This window comes from Trachurus trachurus (assembly GCF_905171665.1).
Source record: "Trachurus trachurus genome assembly, chromosome: 1".
Taxonomy (NCBI): Eukaryota; Metazoa; Chordata; class Actinopteri; order Carangiformes; family Carangidae; genus Trachurus; species Trachurus trachurus.
The window spans coordinates 11221550-11245740 of NC_139891.1; the positions used below are offsets into that span (position 1 = coordinate 11221550).

General features: G+C 40.9%; 1 protein-coding gene across 1 annotated transcript; it reads left to right on the plus strand.

The window, feature by feature from the left end:
• Window positions 1-440: 440 nt before the first annotated feature.
• cplx2a (complexin 2a) lies at window positions 441-23789 on the plus strand (the record flags this gene model as incomplete). Its single annotated transcript, XM_083982532.1, has 4 exons — window positions 441-785; window positions 21209-21218; window positions 22065-22243; window positions 23598-23789. 4 exons carry the CDS (start codon window positions 441-443, stop codon window positions 23787-23789), a joined length of 726 nt encoding a protein of 241 aa, XP_083838658.1.
• Between the last annotated feature and the right edge of the window lie 402 nt (window positions 23790-24191).

Genomic DNA, 24191 nt, shown 5'->3' on the forward strand with positions numbered 1-24191 from the left:
CATCTATTTTTCACCCTGTCTAAGCATTTTATAGTGTCCAATAAAAACTGCCACCAAGTCTCAATAAAACAGTTATTAGAGTTAGAGTCAGGGAAACGTGGGCATGTACTACATGGCCAATATGATTCTTTTATCCCTCTATGTGTAAGTGTGAAAAACCAGTTCCGGCCCTTTCCCTGACCCCATACTGGGGCAGGTAGTCCCAGGCCAGCTTCTTAACACCATTTCAAAGCTTCACATGTTATTATACATTTTATTTAAATGTGTCTTAAATCTCCTCTGATATATCCAAATCTCTGCTCTTGCTGTCTACTGCGCTACCTTTATGTTCACATTTGGTTGTGTGGTGGGCGTTAATCCAGCTCCCACCATCCTGTCACGTTCCTCTCTTCACTGCATTGCTCCGTGACAGTTCTACTGCACTAGCTTTCTAGGGCACGATGCGCTCCACTCTGGACGCTTTCCAAGTGTTTTTGTGGAGGAGAGTGGGGCCCAGCCGCTTGCAGTATTTTATTCCTATTTCAGACAGGTACAGGGGGAGATACAGAGGCGGCAGTAGGCTTCACGCGGCTCACACGCTGCAGATGAACGATGTGGACAGCACATGCAAACACTACAGTCCAGCGACTGGGCCACCATGGCACAGCGAGGACACAAACTTCGTCTACCCTCGACAGACGGCACAATGGTTACTGTCCTCATACACCTGCTGCACTGTAGCTGTGCTGTGCCTCAGTCCCCAAGCTGCAGCCTTCCTCTCCTTTTGTCCCACTTATCAAGGGCAAGTGAGCAAATCCAGTTAAGCATATTCAGTAACCTCACGCTCTTTCACTTGTTTATGTCATCCTCTATCTTTTCTACACAAGCCAGCATTGTCTCTTTGCACTGGAGTGTTTCCAGTTGTCACACTGAGCCACTTCCTTCACCACTCCTTGGTTGGGCTGTTGGACCTCAGGGAGCGAATGATCTTTTGACACCACAATATGGTGAGCTCTGATGTCATGCATGAGTAAAGAACCTTGTAACTCTAACAATGGTAATTTACATGATTAATTAAAGCATCACTGTGCATGCTGCTTTAGCTTGAAGAATCTATGGACCACAGATGGATAAAACCTCATGAAAGATAAAGGTGTGAACTCAACTCTAGGTTGACATTTTGAGAGATTTCAATGTGACAGCTGTAATAAGAGTGACTAGTTGGGAAGTGATAACAAATTCAATCCAAATTTACCTCTGCTGGCTTTTGGTCAAAACACATGAACTGATCCATTTAACAAAATCCCAATATGTAAAAGGATGCTATGGACAAATGTTATCCCCTGTGCATGCACAGCAAAAATGTGAAACATGAAAGACATTTCTAAATGGGAACATATGGTTCAATCCATATTAATGACTAGCAGATGACGAAAACAAAGCCTAATGTAGCACAAATTGGTGATGATGGAGTACAACTGTCTAGATGTGAATATATTGCAAATTACTGCACTTTAGTTTTGTGTAAATGCATCTAAATGAGAATGAATGACTACACAAAAGGAATAGCCTTGGAGAAGAATATGACACCCTACCAGCTTTAGCTACTCCTGTTACTGTAATGATGAAGAAAAAGGCACAAGAAAAATGTAATACCTGATGTTGTGTCTTCTGTGAGGTGGGGAGCAATGCAGGGGCACACTAATGAATGTGCAAAGCTTCTTCTTCTAAAGAAGTTACCAAGTGGCTTGTCATCCAATAAAATCTCAAAAGCTTTGCAATTTAACACTGTAAAGGTCTTAAGATGAGAATATTTGAATGTGATGTCGATCTGATTAATTATCTTGGAGTTTATTAAATTCAAATGTCTGTCAATTGCAAAAACGGCACCATAATAGCAGAGTAAATTCTAAAATTTCCGACTCCTTGGATTATGGGTGAGTGTAAAAGGCTGAACACTGCAGTTTCAGTTGGGTCGTGGTCAGTGCTTGAGCCCTGATAAATTACCTGCTTCATTTTTGTTTGACTATAACCTGTTTGTATGGAATAAATCATATAACTTATATATTATTTAGTTATATGGACTTCAGGTCAGAACCTGTTCAGCCTCCCACCTCCCCTAACACTGCATTACACATTATGAGAGCATGGTCAGAAGGATTTAAATGTACTTTCTTCATTATTTTAAAGTTTTGAAGTATAAAAGTGGGGGAAAGCTCAATTTTTTCCACAGGTCAGATATTTTGTTTGTAGATTTGGCCCATGTACCTATGGACTGCCACTGTTTTGAAGCTGTAATTGTATCATTAGAGGCTGACAGCAGAACAAAGGCCGGAACCAATTGTTGGCAACATCAGTTTGCCTTTTTCTGAAATTTTTTGATGAAAGGAAAAATTAAATGCGCTGACAATAAGGAAACAGAACCAACAATGCTAAAGATGAAGCTTATTATATGTTTCAGATACATGCATGTGTAAATGAATTAATCATTCTCATCAGGTCATTCACTTTTATAAGACTGCTCAATTGACTAACACCACTATCGTATTCAGGTCTCTCTCCAAAGCTTGGCATATTTAGTTTTATTTGTGCCGATCTCAAGTGGACACACGCACACACACAGATACACAAACACACAAGCACACACAATACAGTATTCCTGATACAGTCAGTCAACAAGTCATTCAGCCTTTCAAGTCAGTCAGTCTCCTCACTGCATGAAACTGTGAAGCTGCGATGCCTTTACGCATTGCAGCAGTGTACACCTCCCTATGTCTGGGACTTCAGAGGTCCTCTACGGGTTGATGGACACACATACACACACACACACACACAATTACATGCAATCCCTCCGCCTCTTTTTTCTCCTTCTTTCCCTTCCTCCGCCCTCCTCCTTTCCCTCTTTCAGTGTCTCTGGGGACCTCAGAGTGCAGCAGGAATGATGGACAGCAGAGTAATATCCAAAGCTAACGACTCCTCCCCTCTGACTTCAGAGAATAGTCTGACAGAGGCCAGTGTGCCCTTCAGATGGAGGGATATGACCCACCCCAGTATAGAGGAAATGCTGGCCATGCCACAGTGTAAAACCATGAGGGGAAAAAAAGGGGAAGGGTTTGCTAGGAATCATGAATATTGTAATCTGCACATTAAAATATGAATACTGAGCCTCTGCATTCGAGGCACTGAAGTCACATCACAGGGACATCACATTTTGTTCGCCTCACAATGCACTGATTCAAAGGGGAGTTTCAGTCAAAGAGGTCATACTGTCATCATCAAACAGAGAAGATTTAATAAAGCACGACTTCAACACACCACAAATGTATCAGAAAATAATTTTTGATTGATTTTTCAAAGAAATGAGGAGGATCAGCCTTGTTCTTTATCTTCATGCAGATCATTTTAGCTACCTTTAATAACACACAGGAAAGGATGAATCCTTTGTGCTATTTTGGGACAGTAACTATGTAGAAACTTGCTTGAGTCTGCAAGGGGATAGGGCGAGAGCAGGGATGTCATAAAGGTTTATCAAGGAGGCACCTCCTATTACAGATGTAAAGTGTCAGCAAGAATTTCTAGCGTCCTACAGCTGACCCCCTCCTACAAACAAAGGAACAAAAGAGAATCTGTTTATTCCGTTATCTTCACTATGGTTTATACTTGAACATAAGAAAACATTAAGCATACAATCTGATGGGATAGCGCCTGAAATGTGTAAAAAAAAAAAATGGAGGATTTATTGTGCGTGATTATCTAACTCTGTTGGCTTAGCTTCAAGGTAAAGAAGAAGCAAAGGTGATGTTCATTGTGTTGAGGGTTCATCTGAAGAAGAGAACCTCAACAATCTACGATCAAAACAATGGTCCCAAAAAACAAATCATATTTGCACAAAATATGACAAATACATTTGGAGAGACTTAGGCCTACATGACTAACCGGATGAGCAATTGGCAGTGGAATCTGATTCAATTGTGCATTGGAGAAGCAGAAGTTTGTAAATGATGAATGGACAGATACTTAAAAACAACTCAGTGGCATAATGGATAAGGCACCAGTCTCCAGAACTAGGTTTGTATCTCACATGGGTTACATTTGTGTCCAGATCAATGAGATAGTGTGGCTCAGGATGTGTACATGCAATACTTGCTGTCTAGTGATGACAGCTAAAAACCTGAAGTGCTTAAGTGTTTTTTTTGTGAGCATATATGCAGAGAATATACAGTATGTAGACAGTATAGTATTTCTTGGCTTAATCTAACAGGCTCTTTGATTACTGTCCAGCCTACTGTCAACATCCCAAAACATCTAGTAAAGGTTAGTCTATTTACAAGCCCAACTGTATGATCACCACCAGCTCGGTGTTAATGTGTGTATGATTAATATATTTTTTAAGGGATGTTTTGGGCTGCCACTGCGCAGCACTGTGTTTCATCCTCTGAATTATCTTTCAGTGTACTTCACACAATTCAATACTTCAAAGTGACTCTGTCCTCATGGTGCTCAGTCGACATTGTGCTAGCTTGCATCTTCTATCACAATGAATGGGATTTGATATGGAGTCCTTATATATCCACTGCATGCCTCCGTAGTTGATACTTAGGGGCCAGGAGGTAGGACTGCTGGCTCTTTGTCAGCAATAAGACAATCTGTTGTGCACAGAGGTGACTGCCTGATGAGGGACTGTAGTAATCAATCAAATATTACATAAGCTACATAAACCACACATGCAGGGATATCGTTATCTTGTGTTTGGAAAATAATTGCCTATTAACTAAAATGTTACTGAAAATATGAGCACATATTTGTACTCATCCAGAAAATATAGGTTATGTTATATGCTGCTATTAGCACGCAACTATGAACGCACTCAAAAGAGTGCTGAGAAGATTAGCAGATACCTAAATTGCTTCCTTTTTACTACATCCTGCCTCAAGAAATGGCACAGTGGCACTATGTTGCTGCCCTGTGACATAATCCACCTCGCATTTGACTGCAGCTGTGACGAAAGGCAGAAGTTCAGCATTCAGCACTGTGCCCTATTTCGATATCAGCTCTTCTTTGTCCCTGGGCAACAGCTTCAGCAGTTCAGATGAAGGTAAGTATTTCCATAATGGCCATGCAAAATTGGTTATTTTTTTCTGCTGTCTCTAATTTTGTTGCCCCAAAAGACTATGGGACTATAGTAGGCCTAAGGTATGAGTCAACTTAAAATACTTAAGACTAGAACTAGTCTCTACAATGGATCACCAACTGGAGATCCCAATTGGCTGGTGTCAAATTATTTCTATCAAATGCTAACATCTCTTCTTTATTTATTTAGAATGTTTTGGCAAAATTTACAAGAGCAAATAAGGTGAGGAAGACAGCAGCGCAGCTTTGAGGTTGGAAATGTTGACTCCTAAGTCGGCCAGTCCACCGCTTCAAAATATCCCCTTCAGCCCCAGCTTTACTTTCTGCTAATGGGCTGGTTTGCAAATGATAGCATGCTAACATGCTAAAAAACAAAAAAACATTTATTAGCACAATACCCACATGACATCAGTATTGTCATTGTGAGGATATTAGCATACTGACATCAGATTAGCTAGCCACAAAATGACTAGCATAGCCTACTAATTAAAAATTCTACTCTTCTTTAATTCCAAAGTCTGATTGTCCTTCTCAATCCGTGAACTGAAAATGATGTGAATTTGCATTTTCTTGACATAAAATAGCGTAAAGCAGAAGTAAGCGGAATATTTGCGTTACTATAAGTCTTAAATAGTTATATCTTCCGACGGCAATCACTTACATTGAGTGTTTGGTCCGAAACACGGGTCTGTCAGTCACTCTGCTCTGCTGTAAGCCGAGGAGAAAACTACTTCCTTGTATCCTACAACCTTTATCCAATGAGGAGAGAGAACGGCATGAAGGGCTGTGTGTACAGCCAAGGGATGCGCGTGAATGTGGTGACGTAGGGACGAGGACCAATAGATCCATGACGAGGGCGGGGACTGCTAACTGCATTGGCTGACAAGAAGTTAGCCAAAACGACCGGATCGCTTAGGCCCTACTTCTGCTTTAATGAGAGCAAGAAAACCAGCCTTTTCAGCAGTGGTATGTTAATTTGCCCTTTTTGAATGGCATACAATCCCTGTGGAGTTCTGTGATACATAAAGTATTTTGGTATAAAATGCTGGTGCAGAAGCATCAAATAGATTCACTGTGATAGTGCACCACCACAACCGTTCATTCAACATCTCACAGAGTGTACCAGTAGCCTAGCTCAGGTAATAATTGGTAACTTTTTCTATTTTGGCATAGGCCTATATTCATGGTGACTCATTACTTGGAGACAGGCCACATGCTGACTTGCAGATGATCAAGGGAAAAACAGCTGTTTGAATTCCTGTTGTTAGAGTAACACAAAGTCTGCAAAGAATAAATAAACAAATCACATCAGATGAAGAGACAGCAAAGCATACCAACCTGGTAAACAGAAGGCCAAAGTGAAATACTTTCAAAACCAAAATAATTTACATTACAGTAATGAAAAACTTGGAAAACTCAGCATTATTATGTAGATGTTTTGGTATGCATGGGAAAACTGTAAGACAGCATAGAGTGGATAGCTACATGGTTAGATATGATACAAAAAGGGATATGGGTCAAGAGCAAAATGACATTAAACCAAGAGAGTATAAATCATAGGCACATAAAAAAATAAAAAAATAATATGACAGTAGTTTTGGACAGTTGGAGGACAACAACAGCATGTGCCAGTGTGTGTGTGTGTGTGTGTGTGTGTGTGTGTGTGTGTGTGTGTGTGTGTGTGTGTGTGTGTGTGTGTGTGTGTGTGTGTGTGTGTGTGTGTGTGTGTGTGTGTAAGCATGCATGCTGCTGATGTTTCAAAGCCTTTCTTGGCTATAAACAAGGTGATGGATGCTTGTCCCATGAGGGTGGTGACTGGACGCAGCCTCCTATGTCTTGATTAATTGATGGGAGACAGAGCAATTTAAGCTCCCCTCGTTCCCCACGGTGCTCCCTCTCAACCTGTCTTGCCTCACTGTGTGTAAAGTGCAAAGTTACTAGGTTGAAAAAACAAAACAGAAAAGGTTTATTTTAGAGCTGAGTTTGGATTGGAAACACAGTAAGTGTAATAAATCATATTCTTTGTCCTGCATGTTTGCCCTGTTCTGCCATTTGCTCTGTTTGGGATATAGGCTAAGTAGGCCATCATTTGCAAACCATAGCATCATATCATTAGCAAAAATGCCACACTATGCTAATAATAGCGTATCAGGACTTGGTGCTCTGAGGGTGGTTTGTAATATTTCTACCACCGAGTGGCCAACAGTTAGTTAACTGAGCTTTAACGATGAATTTCCAGGTTGATTTTTCATCTTTTCAATCATGATTGTTAAACATGGGGAATAAAATAAGAAAAATTGAATACTGACTTCTCCGTGGAGCTGTTACTTCAGCAGTCTTTTCCATCCTGCCAAGACAATATTTTCAAGGGAATCTTCGAGGACTGATGACACTCCACTACTACAGCAGATATTTGCAGCCGAAGATGAGATAAATTGTTTACAACTATCTTAAATGGCTGATTTTTCATTTACACTCTCTTCTCAAGCCTCTGACAGTAAAAAGGGTTTTGTTTTTTTCAGATAAAATAGAGATGTTGGTTTGTCTGTGATTTATTTCAACTTAATGTCATCAAGAAAAAGAAGAAAGAAGAACAAGAAAATAGGCATTAGAACGGAAACAAAACAAGATGTTGTTAGCAAAAACTGAAGAACAAACTGTCTGAACTGAAGTTCTACAGTGTCTTTCAGCTCATTGTTTTGGTTTTGGCCACAGTACACAGTGTTTCCTTTAGCAAGGCCTCCAACCTTAACAACCTTAATAGGTGATTTTTTTTCACCTGGTCCTGGATGATGTGTGTCTCCAGAAATAATGACCCATCTTACTAAAGGAAACATGCCACTGTACTGTGAGTGATGTAGCAATTGTGATGGTGGTTATTACTGTGTGTCATGAACTGTATAGATTTGGGCAAACAGCTGCTGGTTAGGTTTTGGAAAATATCATTATTTGAGTTAAAGTCAATCTTCAACATTTGAAGATTTTTACTTAGACTTTGGCCTAACTTAATTAATTGCCCCTGGATAAAACCAACAGATTCGGAACTAATTTCATATTGGAATCAAACACCAATATCTTGCATGAAAGCCCTGTGTTTTCAATGGACCAATCCATCCACCCCAAATCCCTGATAACATGGACTTTGGCACTCTTTACACTACGTTAGTGTATTTGTTCCTTTGCTCAAGTCATATGGTCAAGATATAACGTAATTATGGATCATGTGTAACCTGCACCATAAAGGACTTGTTGGGCACAGAGGAAAGCCTCATTTTGCTCCATTCTCACTATTCTCTTTAAACCTGATTTCCAAAATATGGCAGTTAGATTGTCAATATGGTAAAACATTTAGCAGCCTGATATTATTTTTTATCAGAAGCTGGTGGTGACCAAACCAGAGCGAGAGAGTGAACTGACATTTCGGGGTGTGTAGAAAAATGACTCCAAAAGGAACTATATGCTTCTCTGTATCTTTGGATCTCCAAGTTAGTAACTGTTAACACTTGCATGTCGACATGATGTGAACAATTTCTTCTGTGACTAACTGGCAAAAAAAAAAGAAGAAGAAGAAAAAAAAAAAACCTAATAAAAGATAATAAAACTGTGAAGGATATTAAAAACACAATTTAATAAGAGAATGAATGAAACACAAAGAGGCTCCTTTGATCTTTGTTAGCACTTTGTCCTTTGTTACAATTAATAAGTTATAGCCTTAATGTTCACTCCCGGTACTTTCTTTTATTTCCAAATGTTTTATATCATTTCTGTTGATTTTTTCGAAACCTGAACAGAGGCTTGGCTGAGGTGATATTACATTGATGTGCTCCCTCCCTCCCCCTCTCTCCCTCTGCATGCTCTCATCTCCTCCTGCAGGGAATTCAGCCTCTTCCTCCGCCGCTGCAGCCTGACTCTGCCACAACCGGCATGTCTGCAAACTGAGAGCTAGAGAGAGGCACAAATCCCTCCTTTCAGACGCACAACTTGTGTTTTCCTCCAACACCGCGGAAGGCGAAAAATAAAGGTGATTATAGCATTGCGACGAGGCTGTTTTTTTCACCCATCTCTCTCGGAGATACAGACTTGGAGCAGGATCAAAACAAGGTAAATGATGCTCGAACAAACCTTAGACTGAGATGTTGGTGTGCAGCTTTACTGTACGGGACAGGATGGAGATAGGTTGGTGCACTTGGTGAAAGATGCTGATGCTGATCTAAAAAACAGCCTAATGTGCATGCAGTCAGCCTCCTGACTTATGAATATACAGCATAATGTGCATGCAAGGCTGTGGTGGGTGCAGGAATAAGAAATTTAACTGAGTACGTATACCATTGTAATTGCGCCGAAATGCTGCACCGCGCCAGGAGCAGTGAGTTAATACAGTAAAGGGTTCATGTGAGGAGAAACTGATGCTGCTGCAGATGATGGAGGCGAAGGGAACCAGGAAATGATTTAAAGACGCTCGGCTGGTGCAGAAACGACTTTGGGCGAATGAAAATGACCCGCGGACGAAACGGCGCTATAATGAGAGCAGCAGCAAGTTTCCAGCAGGATTTTTTTTCTCTCTCTGCCTGTTCTGCAGAGGGATGCTGTCAAAATGCACCAAAACTAACCGTCTGCTCGTTATGTCATAAAAAAGAAAATGTAAATATAGCCTATATCATAAAGTGCAGTAAGGTCGCCATAAAGTAGGGTTTAAGCAATCCAACTCCTACTGAAATATTAGCCTATATTTCAGATGAGAGTGATTAATGATATATTTGATAATCTACCATAAGTTCAAGGTTTGTAAACTCACACAATTGAGCACCACAAAGTCCCAGCAGCAATGTTATAGAAACAAGGCAATTTCCACATAAAGTTATAAATTCACCGTGGAGCTGTCCTGAGTCACTATAAATCCCAGAGCAAATACAACAGAATTATTATAGTGATAACATGGGGAATAAAATGCCATAATGCCTGTTGTAAACTCACACATAAGAGCCATGGATACGCTGTGAGACACTGTAATGCATATTTTAAAAATTCCCCTTTGTCCTGTCATGTAACGCTCTTGCAGATTGTGTGAGGTAATGCTCTCTAAGACTCGAGCACTGACAGAAACCATGTCTTCATTTGTTCATCTTTGACCCTGTCTTTGCCCCCTCTCCCCTCCCTCCTCCCTTTTCCTATTTTATTTAATTCTTGGAGTCATTTCCACGAGGATACATCAGAGGCAGTCAGGCAGCGTCAGCATAAATCCATCCAAGATGGAGTGCAGTTGTAAATCGGGGGCGCAGGTGCCTTGACAAAACTCAGGATACAATATAGTACTGGAGGGCAAAGCCATCTTAACCCAGTTTAATCACCTTTGTTGTTCCTGGGACTAAAGCTGATCACATTTTGAGGGCGTTTAGATGTAAATGAACACTATTCAGGAAGTAGAATTAAAGTGAGTTACGAAAATTTTGTAATTATCGTTTTTGTGGTCCTTGTCGACAGAAACCAAGATTTCTGTCTGGAGGTCGTTTCTTGTCCGAGTCAAGCCTCCTCCAGCTCCTCCTCCTCTTCGTCATCATCATCATCATCATCTCCCTCCCCCATCCCATCAAACTTGTACATTAAACCCTCTAGAGTGAAACTGCATGTCCTAACGGTGGTATTCATCCAGTCACAGCTTGTGTATTTTCTGTCCCCTGGCTACAGGTCTGTCCCTGATAACGTGACCAGTAAAGGAAGAGAACACAGAACTGCTTCATCATGAATTTTGTAATGAAAGCTGCGCTCGGAGGTGAGTAGTCTGTTGGACTGGAGGTTGATTTAACAGCACTGCAGTGTAAAGGATTTAAAGGGATGTTTAGGGGCAGTAGCAGCAGTAGGCTACTCTAGTAGTGGCCTGGTAGTTACACGGACACTGAAGTGATAATCCATCCTGCACCACACTACCGACTTCAAACATCAGCTACGCATTACCCTCTTTTTTTTTGTTCTTTGGAGCAGGGTAAGTTTTTGACGGTGCCACAAGCAGGATTATTGAAACCTGTTCACCATTTGTTGCTCTTTATTCCTGCCTTTAGGACTGTTGCTGATAAAATGGGACACGAGCAACAGCACCAGCAGCAGGTCTAGCCATATACTAAAAATGAAGTGAGAACCTCCAAAATATCTCACCTTCTCAGGACAGCAGCTGCCTTATGATCCTTATGCATTTTTGAAGTTATGAGCACAAGGAAAGCTCACATTTGTCATAATCCCAATAATGATGCGACAAAAGTTTAATGTGGTCTGAGGTTTTATGAGACATTATTATCCTCATTTATCTTCAACCCAGCTGTTGGCAACATTTGAGGCAAGAAAGATATAGAAAGGCTATTTTGCCAAGAACCATGACTAACATTTTTTTTCATGAGACTTTTGTCCTTTAAAGCCTTCAGGTATTATGCTTTAGAATATTATCTCAGCTATTATTTGCCCCCTAATTAGTCTTCATTATAGCCCTGTAATTCATCCTCCTTCCCAGCTATAGCTTCAAGGGGAAAGGCAGGAAAGTAGCCAGCAGTTATATCGTAGCAACTGCACACACATACTGGTCAGTCGTGATAGTGATGCTGAGCTGTTGTTGTCCAGGTTACTAAGGTGTTATGTGGTTACAGTTGGGATGTGGAGTTGAAGCAGAGCCTCGGCTCCTCATTGGGATGCAGGGGATGCAAGCGCTGCCTCGCTCTGCAAAGCTGCTGTGCCTCGTGTCTGCACCATGAATTCTTAAATCAACTGCATTGCACTGGATGCTTGCTTTACTCCGCAGAAGTCAGGCTCACTCTGCCTGCGGACTTTGGGAATACATCTGACAGTGTGGGTGTTTGCTTGTGTGCGTGCGAGTCTGTGCTCTGCCTGTGCAGGAGAGATGTTTTATAGATACTGTATAGCACAGAGAGTGTGTGGTACACTGCATCTCCAGGCAAGATAAATAATGGAGGCTGCCCACGCCTACTTTCTTTTTGAGTGTGAGGGAAAGGTGAGAGAGTGAGGGCAGATGCAAGGAGGAGACGTTTTGATAATGTGCAGGTATGTTTGATAAACGATGGCGTATTTCGGGGACGTTTCTTCTGCTGTCAGTGCAGTTCTACTTTTGTGGTAGTAGTCCTTTGGTTCTGGTCCAAATTGAATGACTTGGACACAGTGACCCCTTTCCACAGAAATGTCTGCAAAAATGCTGACGGTGCATTGATCACTAAAGCTCCCTGCGGGGCAAGAAAATCCAATAATGAAACAAACCAATTAGTCAGGTAATTAATCAGCTGAGGCTGTCAGTCAATACATCAATGTTAGTGAAATATTCTTCAATCAATTAAGCTGCACTATCGGGTAACCCTGGGAATTTGTGGTCTACGCCTCAAAATTGCCTGGTTTGATTCCAGCTGGAGGCAAACGATACGTGCCGTCCTGTCCCACCCCTCTCCACATTCCCTGTGTGGCTTCACTGTCAGCTAGCAAATAAAGGCAAACAGATGAACACATGTGCACTGCCATGAAATTGCACACAGTCATGCAACTTTTACTCTAGCTCCACCATGAGGTTGAGAGTTTTTATTAAAATAAAAAAAACCTCAGAACAAGAAACAGTCACAGTCAACAACCAAACAATACAACTGCACAAAGGACACTAAAAAAAATCAAGAATCAATCAATAATAATAATTTAAAAAAAAAATCGAGAATCATAAAATACATCAGATAATACAGTAAAGCTTTAAAATCTCTGAGGGAAATGTAAGGCTCTAGTTTGAGGGAGCTTACTGCTCATTTCCTTTGAATAGTAAATAGTCCTTGACTTGAATGAGCATTAGAAATAAGTGCTAAATAAATGAGGTGCTATTAGTTCCTGACTGTACAAAGGTCAAACCCATGGTGCGATACAGAACAATATGTTACTTGTCATTTGTTATAAAGCACGTTGATACACAAGGTTTAACTGCTGGAGTGTGATGGGGCAACATGGCAATAGAGAGCATGCACGTAAAGTGCAGACATAAAGGTTAACTGCACAATAACTTTATGGCTGAATCAAGACAGAGAACATTTAATGAAATACAGGAAATCAGATGTTTAATATAAAACTTGATTGATTTGTAGTTTTGAGTAAAATATCAAGCAGTTAGTTCAAAATTGTAGGTTTTTCCAGTTTATGACCAAATACCTGCAAAACTAATACTATAACTGTCCTTGAATTTATTTAACTAAATATGATAATAAATAAAGAAAAATGGCCAGCACAGAATACATTTAGGATTTTAAAAAAATGTCATGCTGTTAGCTGCTCAAGTTCAGTTACTAGCATGTATGAAATTCCTACTCCAGACAATCATAAACAATCACTGCAAAAACATCATATTAGGGATGACTGCAGTGTAAACAGACAGAGCTTCACCCCTGACAACCTGTGTCAATACAGGATTTAATCAGTGTTATTGATTAGCCACACAAGGTCTTCAGTCTCAACAATGGCACTGCCTGTTTGTCTTTTTTTGCAGAATTATCTAATATCCATTCTAAGGGCATTAGTCTGCCTTGTCATTAGCTGTCAGCTAATGGAGAGGCAGAGTTAGCAGTGTTCGTTAAACAGCCTGAAACACAAGGAAGCAGTGTGACTGAGGTTTAAAAAGAAATGCATCCCTGCAGTTTCAGTATAAAACCATCCAGAGTCTAAAATGTAGAGCTCTGACCAGTTCACTGGAAATAATTCTCGGATATATGGGCTAAGGGGCGAGTTTCTTTCTTGAGATAATGAACATTTTCCTCTCATTATTTCTGCAGTTTGTGTAGTTTTAGGCACAAAAACAACTTTTTGTTGAGCTCCCTCAGTCATTTTTGGGTCATTTTCTGCCCCCATGCATGCCTACGCACACACGTCTCACTGATGACATCGCCCAGAGACCCATCTATTAGCAAATGTTAACTTGCTAACACGTGAAATCTGTGTCTTAGCATTGTCATTGTGAACATTTTATGCTGACGTTAGCATTTAGCTCCAAGCACAGCTGTGTCAAAGCACAGCTTCACCGCACGCACATTCTGTCATCTGCCCATCCCTGCTCAGTTCATGACAGGATCATTGAACAGAAATGTGTTTCTGTGTCTATATTTGGACTATTTACACACCACTAGTCATCAGTCAGCCCAAATGAAATAATTAATCCAGCATGCAGAGACAAGTAACTTCCTGAACTCCTTAAACTCAGACAAAATCAAGATGGATATAGTTTATTTTTTAAATTTAACACCCAAAAGGAGAGTCAGAGTCAGACCTTATGAGCTGTTGTTAGCTTGGTCTTTACCATCCAGTGATTGTTTCACTTTTGTTTGAACCTGGATTTGCTTGAGTGTTTCTGAGTATGTCAGGTGATGGGTGTCTGGGCGAGAGGCTCTCTGAAAGGGAGGATGTTGCCAGTGCATTAGCTAATCCTCCGAGGCTTCTCTGGTTTCCCATACTTGATAGAAAACAGAGCTGTGTTTAACTATGATGATTCAGCATAAAATCCAGAGCTATAGCCTACATCTGCTGTTGGGATGTTTATTGGATGTTACTTTTTTTTTTTTTTTATCACGGTGCATCGAAACAGTCAGTATTTCTCTTTTCTGAGTTAGGGGTGTAATAAATTTAAAGGTTGAGTCTGGAGTTTTTTGCCCAAAAATAAACACAGCCCCCCCCCCCCCCCCCTGCCTATTTTGGTCTTTTTGTTTTGTTGTGCACGGGGACGTTTCTGGGTGGAGAGCAGGAGTCAGTGTTTTCTCTCCAGCCAATGGGCTCAGGTGAAGCTACACAGCAGAGGGCTCAGGGCTGCTAGCCCCACTAGCTGTCCCGGATGTTAGCGAGTGCTAGCATGTCTCTCTCTCAGCAGCAGCAGTCAGGACCGCAAAAATAAATACAGTCTGAGTGAAGTGGCCCTTATAAAATATATAGTATATAGTAGCCTATATATAAAATAAATAAAATATACAGCACCTTTGGATAACTGAAGCACAGTTTTTTTTATTTCTTTTAAGATCTCTGATAAAATGATGTCTCTTTCTACAATTATTCATCAGTCAAGAGCTGTTGTTTTTGGGAGCCATGACCCATGAAAACCTTTTTGGAGCTTTTGCTCCAAACCTTCAGCTCAGCAGTGATTGATTTTGCTCTTGAGTGCTTCAGTGCTGACTCAGCACTTCCTAACTCTTAAAAGTTGGAGTAAGGTTGACAGAATAGGGGGCTAAGTGGGGTAGACTTCAGCCCCAATGATGCAGCTCATTCAAACCCTGAAGGCCTCAGATAGCAGCCAAACCTCAAATATATTGGTAAAATTTGAAGTGTAGCCACTTCATAAAATTACATTTCAAAATGATTGTTTAACTCATTTATTATGCCTCTTTTACAAAATGTGTGGTTTGTCAATGTGGGATGTGGGCATCTTAAACTTTTTTCTAAATTCATACATTTAAAAAATCATATAAATGATTTATTGATGTGGCTTAATAACATGTTACTAAGTCAAGATGAATGGGTTTATTAGTGGAGTCTCTCTATATCAATATGAAGGGTCTAGGGTAGAGGGGATAGAGTGTGTCCTGCAGCTTGTTAAGCCCATTGTTTAATAATTTATCATGGCCAATTCCAACTTGTGGTTGGAGTAATTTTATTTACATATAAAAAATGAAATAGGTTTGACTTGAATAAAGATGGGAGACAGTACTTATTTTGGACAGCTAAATGAAGATGCAAACATGAATGGGATTACTGACTCATCTCTTCTCCAGGCTGACACCAGAAGTGGTAAAATGTATGTGCTGTCTGGATAAGACACTTAGTACAGCGTACTCTGCTGACGATACTTAAAATAGCTTATGACAGCAAATGGCCTTGTCCTGACTAAAGCTTTGTGACAGACTCAAAGACAAAAACTAAACTTATTTAATTTTTAATCCTTTTGGAGACGGCACTGACAATTGAAGTTCCAATACAAACCCATATTTTTTTTCACTGTTTTTGCAATGGAATGAATGCAAAAGATGAAAGACAGAGAAAAACTGAACTATAGACGACCCTACACTCAGTATGATTTCTCAATAACTGCTCAAAACAGTTACTTTCTGTTGATACTGAGCCAAGCGTAAGACCAACAATAACTAGTTCCTACTACATTATAACGAGTGCAGTCAATCAGATGGTCCATCCTGACATTGAACATGGGTCATTGGTTTATTTTGACTCAATACACTGTCCTACTGTCATAAATACTAATTAGGGAACAAAACATGTATCAATTTGTGGCTGGAAATAAACTCCAATACTGAATAGCCTATAAAGTTTGAGAAACCCAGCTGTTTCAAAAACGGCAACAACAACAACAAATAAAAATTAAACTTCAAACTATATTGTACAAAAATGATATACTACGTTCCTGTTAATAAATCTTTTTGTTTTTCAAAGTGTATATTTGGGGCTTTTTTCGCCTTTATTTGACAGTATAGTACAGAGAGACAGGAAATGGGGAGGTAGAGAGAGGGGGAATGACATGCAGTATAGCTAAATTGCGATGCAAGATTCGAGCTGGGGCCAACTGCAGCGAGGACCACAGTCCCTGTATATGGGGTGTCTGCTCAACCCACTGCGCCACACGGCGCCCCCTATTAATAAAATCTGACGACTCATTTTGACCCTTGTTAGTTGATGTCCATCATTTTTACAAGAGAACACTAACAGTCTTTTTTATTGTGTATACAACTGCTGCCTTCCCCATTTTTTCTTTAACGTACCTGTGCTGTTGGAGGTGAAATTAAAGAATACAGGACACCTTCACATGTTCTTGTTTTACCTTGATTCCTCAAAGTACAGGTAACCCCATTAAATAGCACTCAAATATGACTGGTTGAGGTCTGCTTGATTAGTCTACAAGGTCATCGCTGACACACACGCACGCACGCACACACACACACACACACACACACACACACACACACACACACACACACACACACACACACACACACACACACACACACACACACACACACACACACACACACACACACACACACACACACAGAGAGAGAGAGACGCACACGCACACTTCCCCATCTCCTTGTGCATTACTCCAGCAAATCAAATTCAGTTCATCAAACTGACCTTGAGCTTGAATGCAAGGGGGTGTGTGTGTGTCTGCACATGTGTGTTTGATAATGCATTCAACCATTGAAGTCACAAATTGTGAGAGACACTGACAGAGAAAAAGATACAGAGCAGAAAGCCTCTTCTAATTACAACCTTTTTATGGTGGTTTTCTTTTTACAGTAAAATATACACCTTTCTTAGATCTAGAAGAAAAGATGTTATATTTCTGTTATGCGTTATGTTCAGTTGTCAGGTTGGTGAGTCAAAAACCAAATTCTGCAAGGTTGGATGGTGGGTCCAGGTCGGCCATGTTGTGGGCGTGGCTGGTGGTGGTCGGTCTACAGCTGTGACAAAGTCACTGAAGTCCTGATGGCATTTTCAGAATACCCTTTGTGTTTCTCCATCGACTGAGCACTTGTACTTATTGATAGATACTTGACCTGCTTCGTGGAAAACTCACTTTATTCAATGTGGGACCTTTCAGTTAAAAAACTTGAGACACACTAGCTCAACCTCTTTTTCATAAAACCCTCCAAATATAACGGTACCAAACATCCTATATTTAGGTTAATGTTTAGTCATGGTTCTGAGCAAAGCTTCCTGCATTTAGAGTCCCGTTTGATACACTGTGCATTGTGCTCCACCTGAGGGAAATTTGAGGTGGCTCAGAGCATAACTGCCACCAATAAGAGAAAGAAATAGTGGCTCAACAGTGAGCACACTCCTACCAGCTTCCCCCGCTGCCACATTTTTTTTCTTCTGTGAAATAAGCTGTGTTGAGACAATGGTTTTCTGTCCTGAAGGCCAAACCTAAATCTTAATACTCATCCGCTTTCCCACCACACTTTGAATTTAGAGAGGGATTTGCCTGAGAACCTTGAATTGGAAAAGAGTAGATAAGTACCATTTATCTGATGCTGTCAAAAGTTCAAGCACTGGGAGAGTTAGCTAAGGTTAGTCTACTTTCCTGCTCTGCCTCAAGACTTTGGATTTAACAAAGATCTTAGTCAAGAACCTTCAGAAGCTAAAGGATTAGATAGATGACACCGTTTATCTAAGCAGTGAACCAATGTCCAAGGCATTGAGGAGAGAATTATATTTTCATCTTTGTTGGCAAAGTTAGAGGCAGACTGCTGCTACAGGAATCTGTCCTAAAAACTCAGTTTCCATCTTTTGATCTTGTTTTGGATCTGTGTTTGTTTCTCTTATTAACCAGCACTCTATGTTGTGTTCATGTATGGAAGTATCAGTGTTACTGAACTCCCAGTCAATTCACAAGCAGCACTGCATTTACATTTTATTTAGACTCTAAGTCAAATTTCATGCAAACACACATGCAAAACTGACTTTGGTTCTGGACTATGGGAGTTGCCTCGCAAGGCGCTTCCTGACTCTGTACTGATGTTTCCTCCTATATATTGTAATGTGGGTTATACTAAAACAAAAGGGGGCTAAGGCCAACCCATCTGGCAGCTTTCAAATGCATACTTTACTGGCTAATATATCTGATGTAATTTTGTCAACTACACCAACCTAATGTACTGTGCAGGGCTAAAGTGTAAAGACACCTTAATCAAAAACACTCAAACATTGCTCAACGCAGCTTATGTGATGCCTGAGAGCTTAATAGTATTATTCTGGTTGAAAAGGACACTGCTGTATCTCTCACAAATGGTTCACAAAGTAGGAGCCAGTATCATAGCTCAATTTAACTTAGGGCATTGTCTCTCAGGATCCTCTTTTTATTTTACATTCGAACAAAGACCATCTCAGTGTGTTAATAAGATTTTGTGAAACCAGACCAAGTTTGTCTTGGTTTGGCTCAGTGTTGTTAAAAGAGGTACTGGAGGGCTTTTTTCTGGGCCATGCGTGGTAGGGGAATCATTTGACAATGAGGCTTAGCTGGTTGTGAGTCATTGCTCCATTTACATGATTCAATAGCAGTGTTTACATGGGCTTTATTGATAGAGATAATTCGGGTACTGGGCTCATAAGATGATCCTGAATCCTGCTTGCAGTATGTCAGATAATCTCTTACACTTGTTCTGTGAAATCTTAGTGTGTCACTCTGGGATATTTTGCCATTACTGAGGACACCGGTGCATGTAAACATAAAATAATTTAATTTTGCCCCTCACAGAAGCTCATTGTTCTTCTCACTAAATCACAAGTAAGACATAATGAATTCTATACTATGTTTCTGCTGCAAACACCGATTCTTAATTGGTCCAGTTGTAATATCTTGAAATGACAGGAAATAAATGTAGATCCAAGCTGTTTCCTAGCAACGCAATTAAGACACAGGAGTCCAGTAGTCTCAGTACAGTGTCTGAATGTGTATGGCAGAGTAGTTAGTGATTAAAGTTGCATATAAAGTAACAGATAAAGTAATAGAGTAACACTTAATGATTCACCATCTAGAAAATAAATGTTATAATTAACGCAAAGTTATACCAAATATTTTTCATACATGCATTTTACATCCACAACTGCATACACAGGGTAGTTTATGTATTTTTTTTTTCTCGAAAAATCAGTTGCTCAACCATACAGGAGCTCATATGTGCGTGCCTGAAATAGAACTACTTAGATATTTGACCCTAACGTGTGCATAGGGACACTATAGATGCACTTTTATCTCTCCTCCTCCTACACAGACTCACACTTGTGAAGAGCAAAGATAGTGTATCATGGTCAGGCAGATATTGTTCTGTCAGCTCCTTTGTACCATTTATCAAATCTGATAGAAGAAAAAGAAATCCGATACAGCCGTACCTCAGTTTACTTTGGATTTTTATCTGAATGCCCTTCTCATCTCTCTCTACAGATAAAAGTGGCTCATTAATGTGACGGATCAATTGTTTCGTTGTTGATTTTTGAAATTCAGATCCAGATCTTGGGGCTGGTGTATAATTTTAACCTTTTTTGATGGTAGTGTGCTCTGTATTTACCAGAAATCACCTGTTTAAGTGCAGCCTGTATAGGGGACTATCTTTTTCTCTTCATCAGTTGGATGTACAGATGTTTTTGGCAGTACGCCTATTTTCTTCCTTGCCGAGATTGAAGTGGAAAGATCGATACCACTCTCGTGCCTGTATGAAATTATAGCCAGCAGACAGTTATCTCAGCATAAAGAGTGGAGAACAGCAGCTCGCCTTTCTGACTCTGTCTACAAGCCACTGTGCCCAAGAAACAGTCCAGCACATACAGGAACCCCCCACAGGGCAGTACTACTTGTTCCCCAATTTGCTGTCTTATGCTGATTCCAATTTTATATTTATAGAGACTCTGCTGCTATGAACTATTCACTCCAACGTGTTGCTCTCTGATTTTCCTCCAGATCTCATATGGGACTAATGAAATCCTGAGTGAAAGGTTTGATCTGAAAATGTATCAATCACAGTATTGTAATGAAAACACAAAAGTACTTGTATAAGAGATGACAAAACCTCCCGTTTTCCTCCTATGAACAGCAGTTTCTTGATGTTTTTATGTCCTTGTCATACCTTCTCATTTGCCTTCGTTGTTCTTGCACGCATCCCTTCCTTCTTCATCCTTTCTTGTCCTCCACCTCTCCTGTCTTTTATCTCTGCGCATTTTGCTGCACTTCACTTTTATTATGCTGATGAGTCAAAATACCAACGGTACCGGGGGCAGCTGCAGACTAAGGGAGTACTCTGTCTTTCTCTCTTGGTTGCTTGCGTTCTCTCCTTAGATGCCCTTTTTTTCTGCCTCTAACCCTTCTCTCCTCCTCCTTCTCCTCTTCTCCCTCGTCCTCCCATCTTCACTCTCCACTCCATTCCTCTCCTTCTTTATCACCCTTTCCTTCACACCTAATTTCTTCCCCTCCTTCCTTTCCCCTGCCTTCAGTTTGTCACTTCCCTCTCACTGCACCCTCCCTCTCCCTCTTCTCCCTCCTCTCCATCTTTTCAGCTGTCACGCTCTTGCTCCCCCTCTCTCTCTGGTCCCTCAGAAACTGCTGGGTAATCCCACTAACTGGAACAGCTCAGCTAATTGGACTGAATAGTTTCTGACAGATTCTCTCCCTGTCCTCATGCTTGCCTTGTTTTCCTAAATGTCTTGTTTTTTGCAGTATACTGGTTCCCTGTCTTCTGTATCTTTCTTTCCTCTTTTCTTTTTCCCTCCCCCTCACCGCTCATCTGCTCCAATCTTTGCCCAGATCCTTTAGACCACTGGCTTTCTGTGTTCATCTTCATTTCTTGTCTGTTGATGCTAAGTGACAGGTTTTTTTTTCCCTTACTCATATTTGCCACACTCAGCATTTCTCTGCCTTTGCATCATGAGGCCTTATGGGATGTCGGCTATTACTCCTATAGGAAGAGGAAGCAGCTTTGCATGAGGCATTAGGGGCTGTATCATGGGGTATAAAAGAAAAATGGCCATGTTTGATGAAAAGAGCAATGTAAGTCATCCTGAAATAACCCTAAAAGAAAATGTGTCCCTGATGGCCTAAATGGGGTTTAACAGGCTTTTCCACCCAGACAGAAATAGGGTCCTTTGGAAAATAATGAAACTTTAATGGAAAGAAAATGGACGGAGACACTGAACTTGACATCAAACAAAAAGTTAGCACAGAATTAAAGATATTTGCTTTTTCTAATCCTTGATTTTATGACACTCTTACAGTAATACTTCACCCGAGGAGTGTAACCCTGACTCTGTATCTGTCTGCCTGACTGCCGTCTCTGCGTCTTGTTTTACTCATCGAGTCTTACTAACTAATTTGATAGTTTGACACACCAATGTGAGAGGCCTAGTAGAGCTGCCGTTGTGTCTCATGTCTCTTCTTCTCTCGCCCCTCTTCTCAGGAGGACCTCCTGATGTGGGCAAGATGCTGGGAGGGGAGGAGAAGGAGGAGGACCCTGATGCAGCGACGAAGGAGGAGGAGCGACAGGAGGCACTGAGGCAGCAGGAGGAGGAGAGGAAGGCCAAATATTCCAAGATGGAGGCTGAGAGGGAATCGATGAGGCAAGGCATCAGGGATAAGGTACAGTGTAATGACAATAACATTCTACAATAGGCTATTAACTAATTCAATGAATACAATACAGAATCAATAAGACAAAGACAGCCCAAACAGAAATTACAAACGTAAAAATCATTCATTAGGCCTACATTGGCTACAACCAGCTCTTTTGACTACTGACATTTTCAAAATGTTCTCGCATCCTCGTTTGATGATTTTGGATGCTGCTCTGTCTCAATGATAATGCAGCTTTAAAAAGGGCTTCACATCTTGGCTGCATGACAGCAAAATTCAATGACAGACCTGTGTTTGAAATAGATCATTATCCCACTATTTTTGTTTGCTTTTATGCTATTTTTATCTTTTACTGAGACAGTGAATATGCACTGTAAAGCACCAAGACACGTAGAAAACAGTAGATGAATACAATGAGGAGCCATGATCAATTAAAATCAGTGTGGAATAAGCAAAAATGAAAGCCAGTGTTTTACTGTGAACCAGGGCACAATGATTAATATAATATGCATTGTGTGTGGTACTGTATTATGAAGACAGATTGTCTTTCTGTCTGAAACAATCTCTAGTAGGTCAGTATTAATGAGTATTTTTTGAATAAAAAGTGTGTTCGGCGACTGTTAGCATCAGTTCATATTCAGCGCAAGTGCACTGTTTTTTCCTGACAATAATGACAGGTTGTGGAGCTGCTGTGAAGGTAATGGCTGCAGTGTAACCACTTCACTGTAGAGGCTGTGAAAGACTGTGGTTCAGGCAGGTCTAAGGGGAACACTGTGAATCAATGGGATAAAAAGCGGCACTCCTCCCCTGGCTCCTCACATCCCCGGTTCTCCTTAAGTCCTCCCAAAGGAGAACAAAGAGCGAGGAACAACTCCCAAAGTGCTCGTTACTGAAAGGTTTCTGTCAGCTTCTTCCACAGCTTTATCCCAACGTGCCAGATACTGCGGGGAATGTCCATATTATAGCTGAAGTCTGTGACTCCGCGTGTTCACAGTATGAGAGCTGACAGAGCAACTAGAGCCACATTTGTAAATCTGTTTCTCTCTGATATCGTAGGGAAATTTAATGACACAGAAATGTTTGACAAATTCTAGCTTGTTTGCAGAACTGCTTTTGTCAAACAAATCCATAGCTACCATACATACATAGTTTTGACATGAACTGTCATGGTGTGAACGATGAAGCAACACCTACAAGACACCTACACAGGCTTTCAAGTGTATTTCCAAATGTTGCTGATACACCCAGACAGGAACTAGATTTTTGGCCTGATCACTGACAATAAGATGAATGTGGTTCTCCTCTGCATTTCCCCAGCATTCAGCTTCCCAATGTTTCTAACTCTGTGTTTGATCACCAGTATGGATTGAAAAAGCGTGAAGAGGCCGAGGCCGAGGCAGCAGCCGCTGCTGAGGAGCCTGCAGCCGGCAGCTTGACCCGACCCAAGAAGCTCGTGCCGGCTGGCTGTGGTGATGAGGAGGAAGAGGAAAGCATCATGGACACAGTGATGAAATACCTGCCAGGCCCACTGCAAGACATGCTGAAGAAGTAGACTAGCAGGCAAGCTAATGCTAACATTATCTAGCTTAGTTCATAGGCTACATTCACAAGGTTGGCTTAGGTCAGGGTTTTTTTCCCCCCCATCCACGTCAGTGCGTAAAATGAAGTTAAAACACAGGGTGGTCTTTTGGTGTTCGGACAAATCAAAGTTTCATGTTGGGGAAAGGATTCAGATGTGAAGCAGCAGTGTGAATTTCAGCCATTAGACTAAGCTAGGCTGACCCTATGGCCAGATGAATGTTAGCTTGACTGATGTTGACGTTAACGTTTCACTATTGAAGCTAACAGCAAGCGGAGGGGCTTAGCCTTCTAGTCTGTGAAGTTTTAAACTCCTTTTTCTCTCCTCTGCGGTAGCTGCAGAGATCTCTCGCAGCACTGAAAAATAATCTCCTTG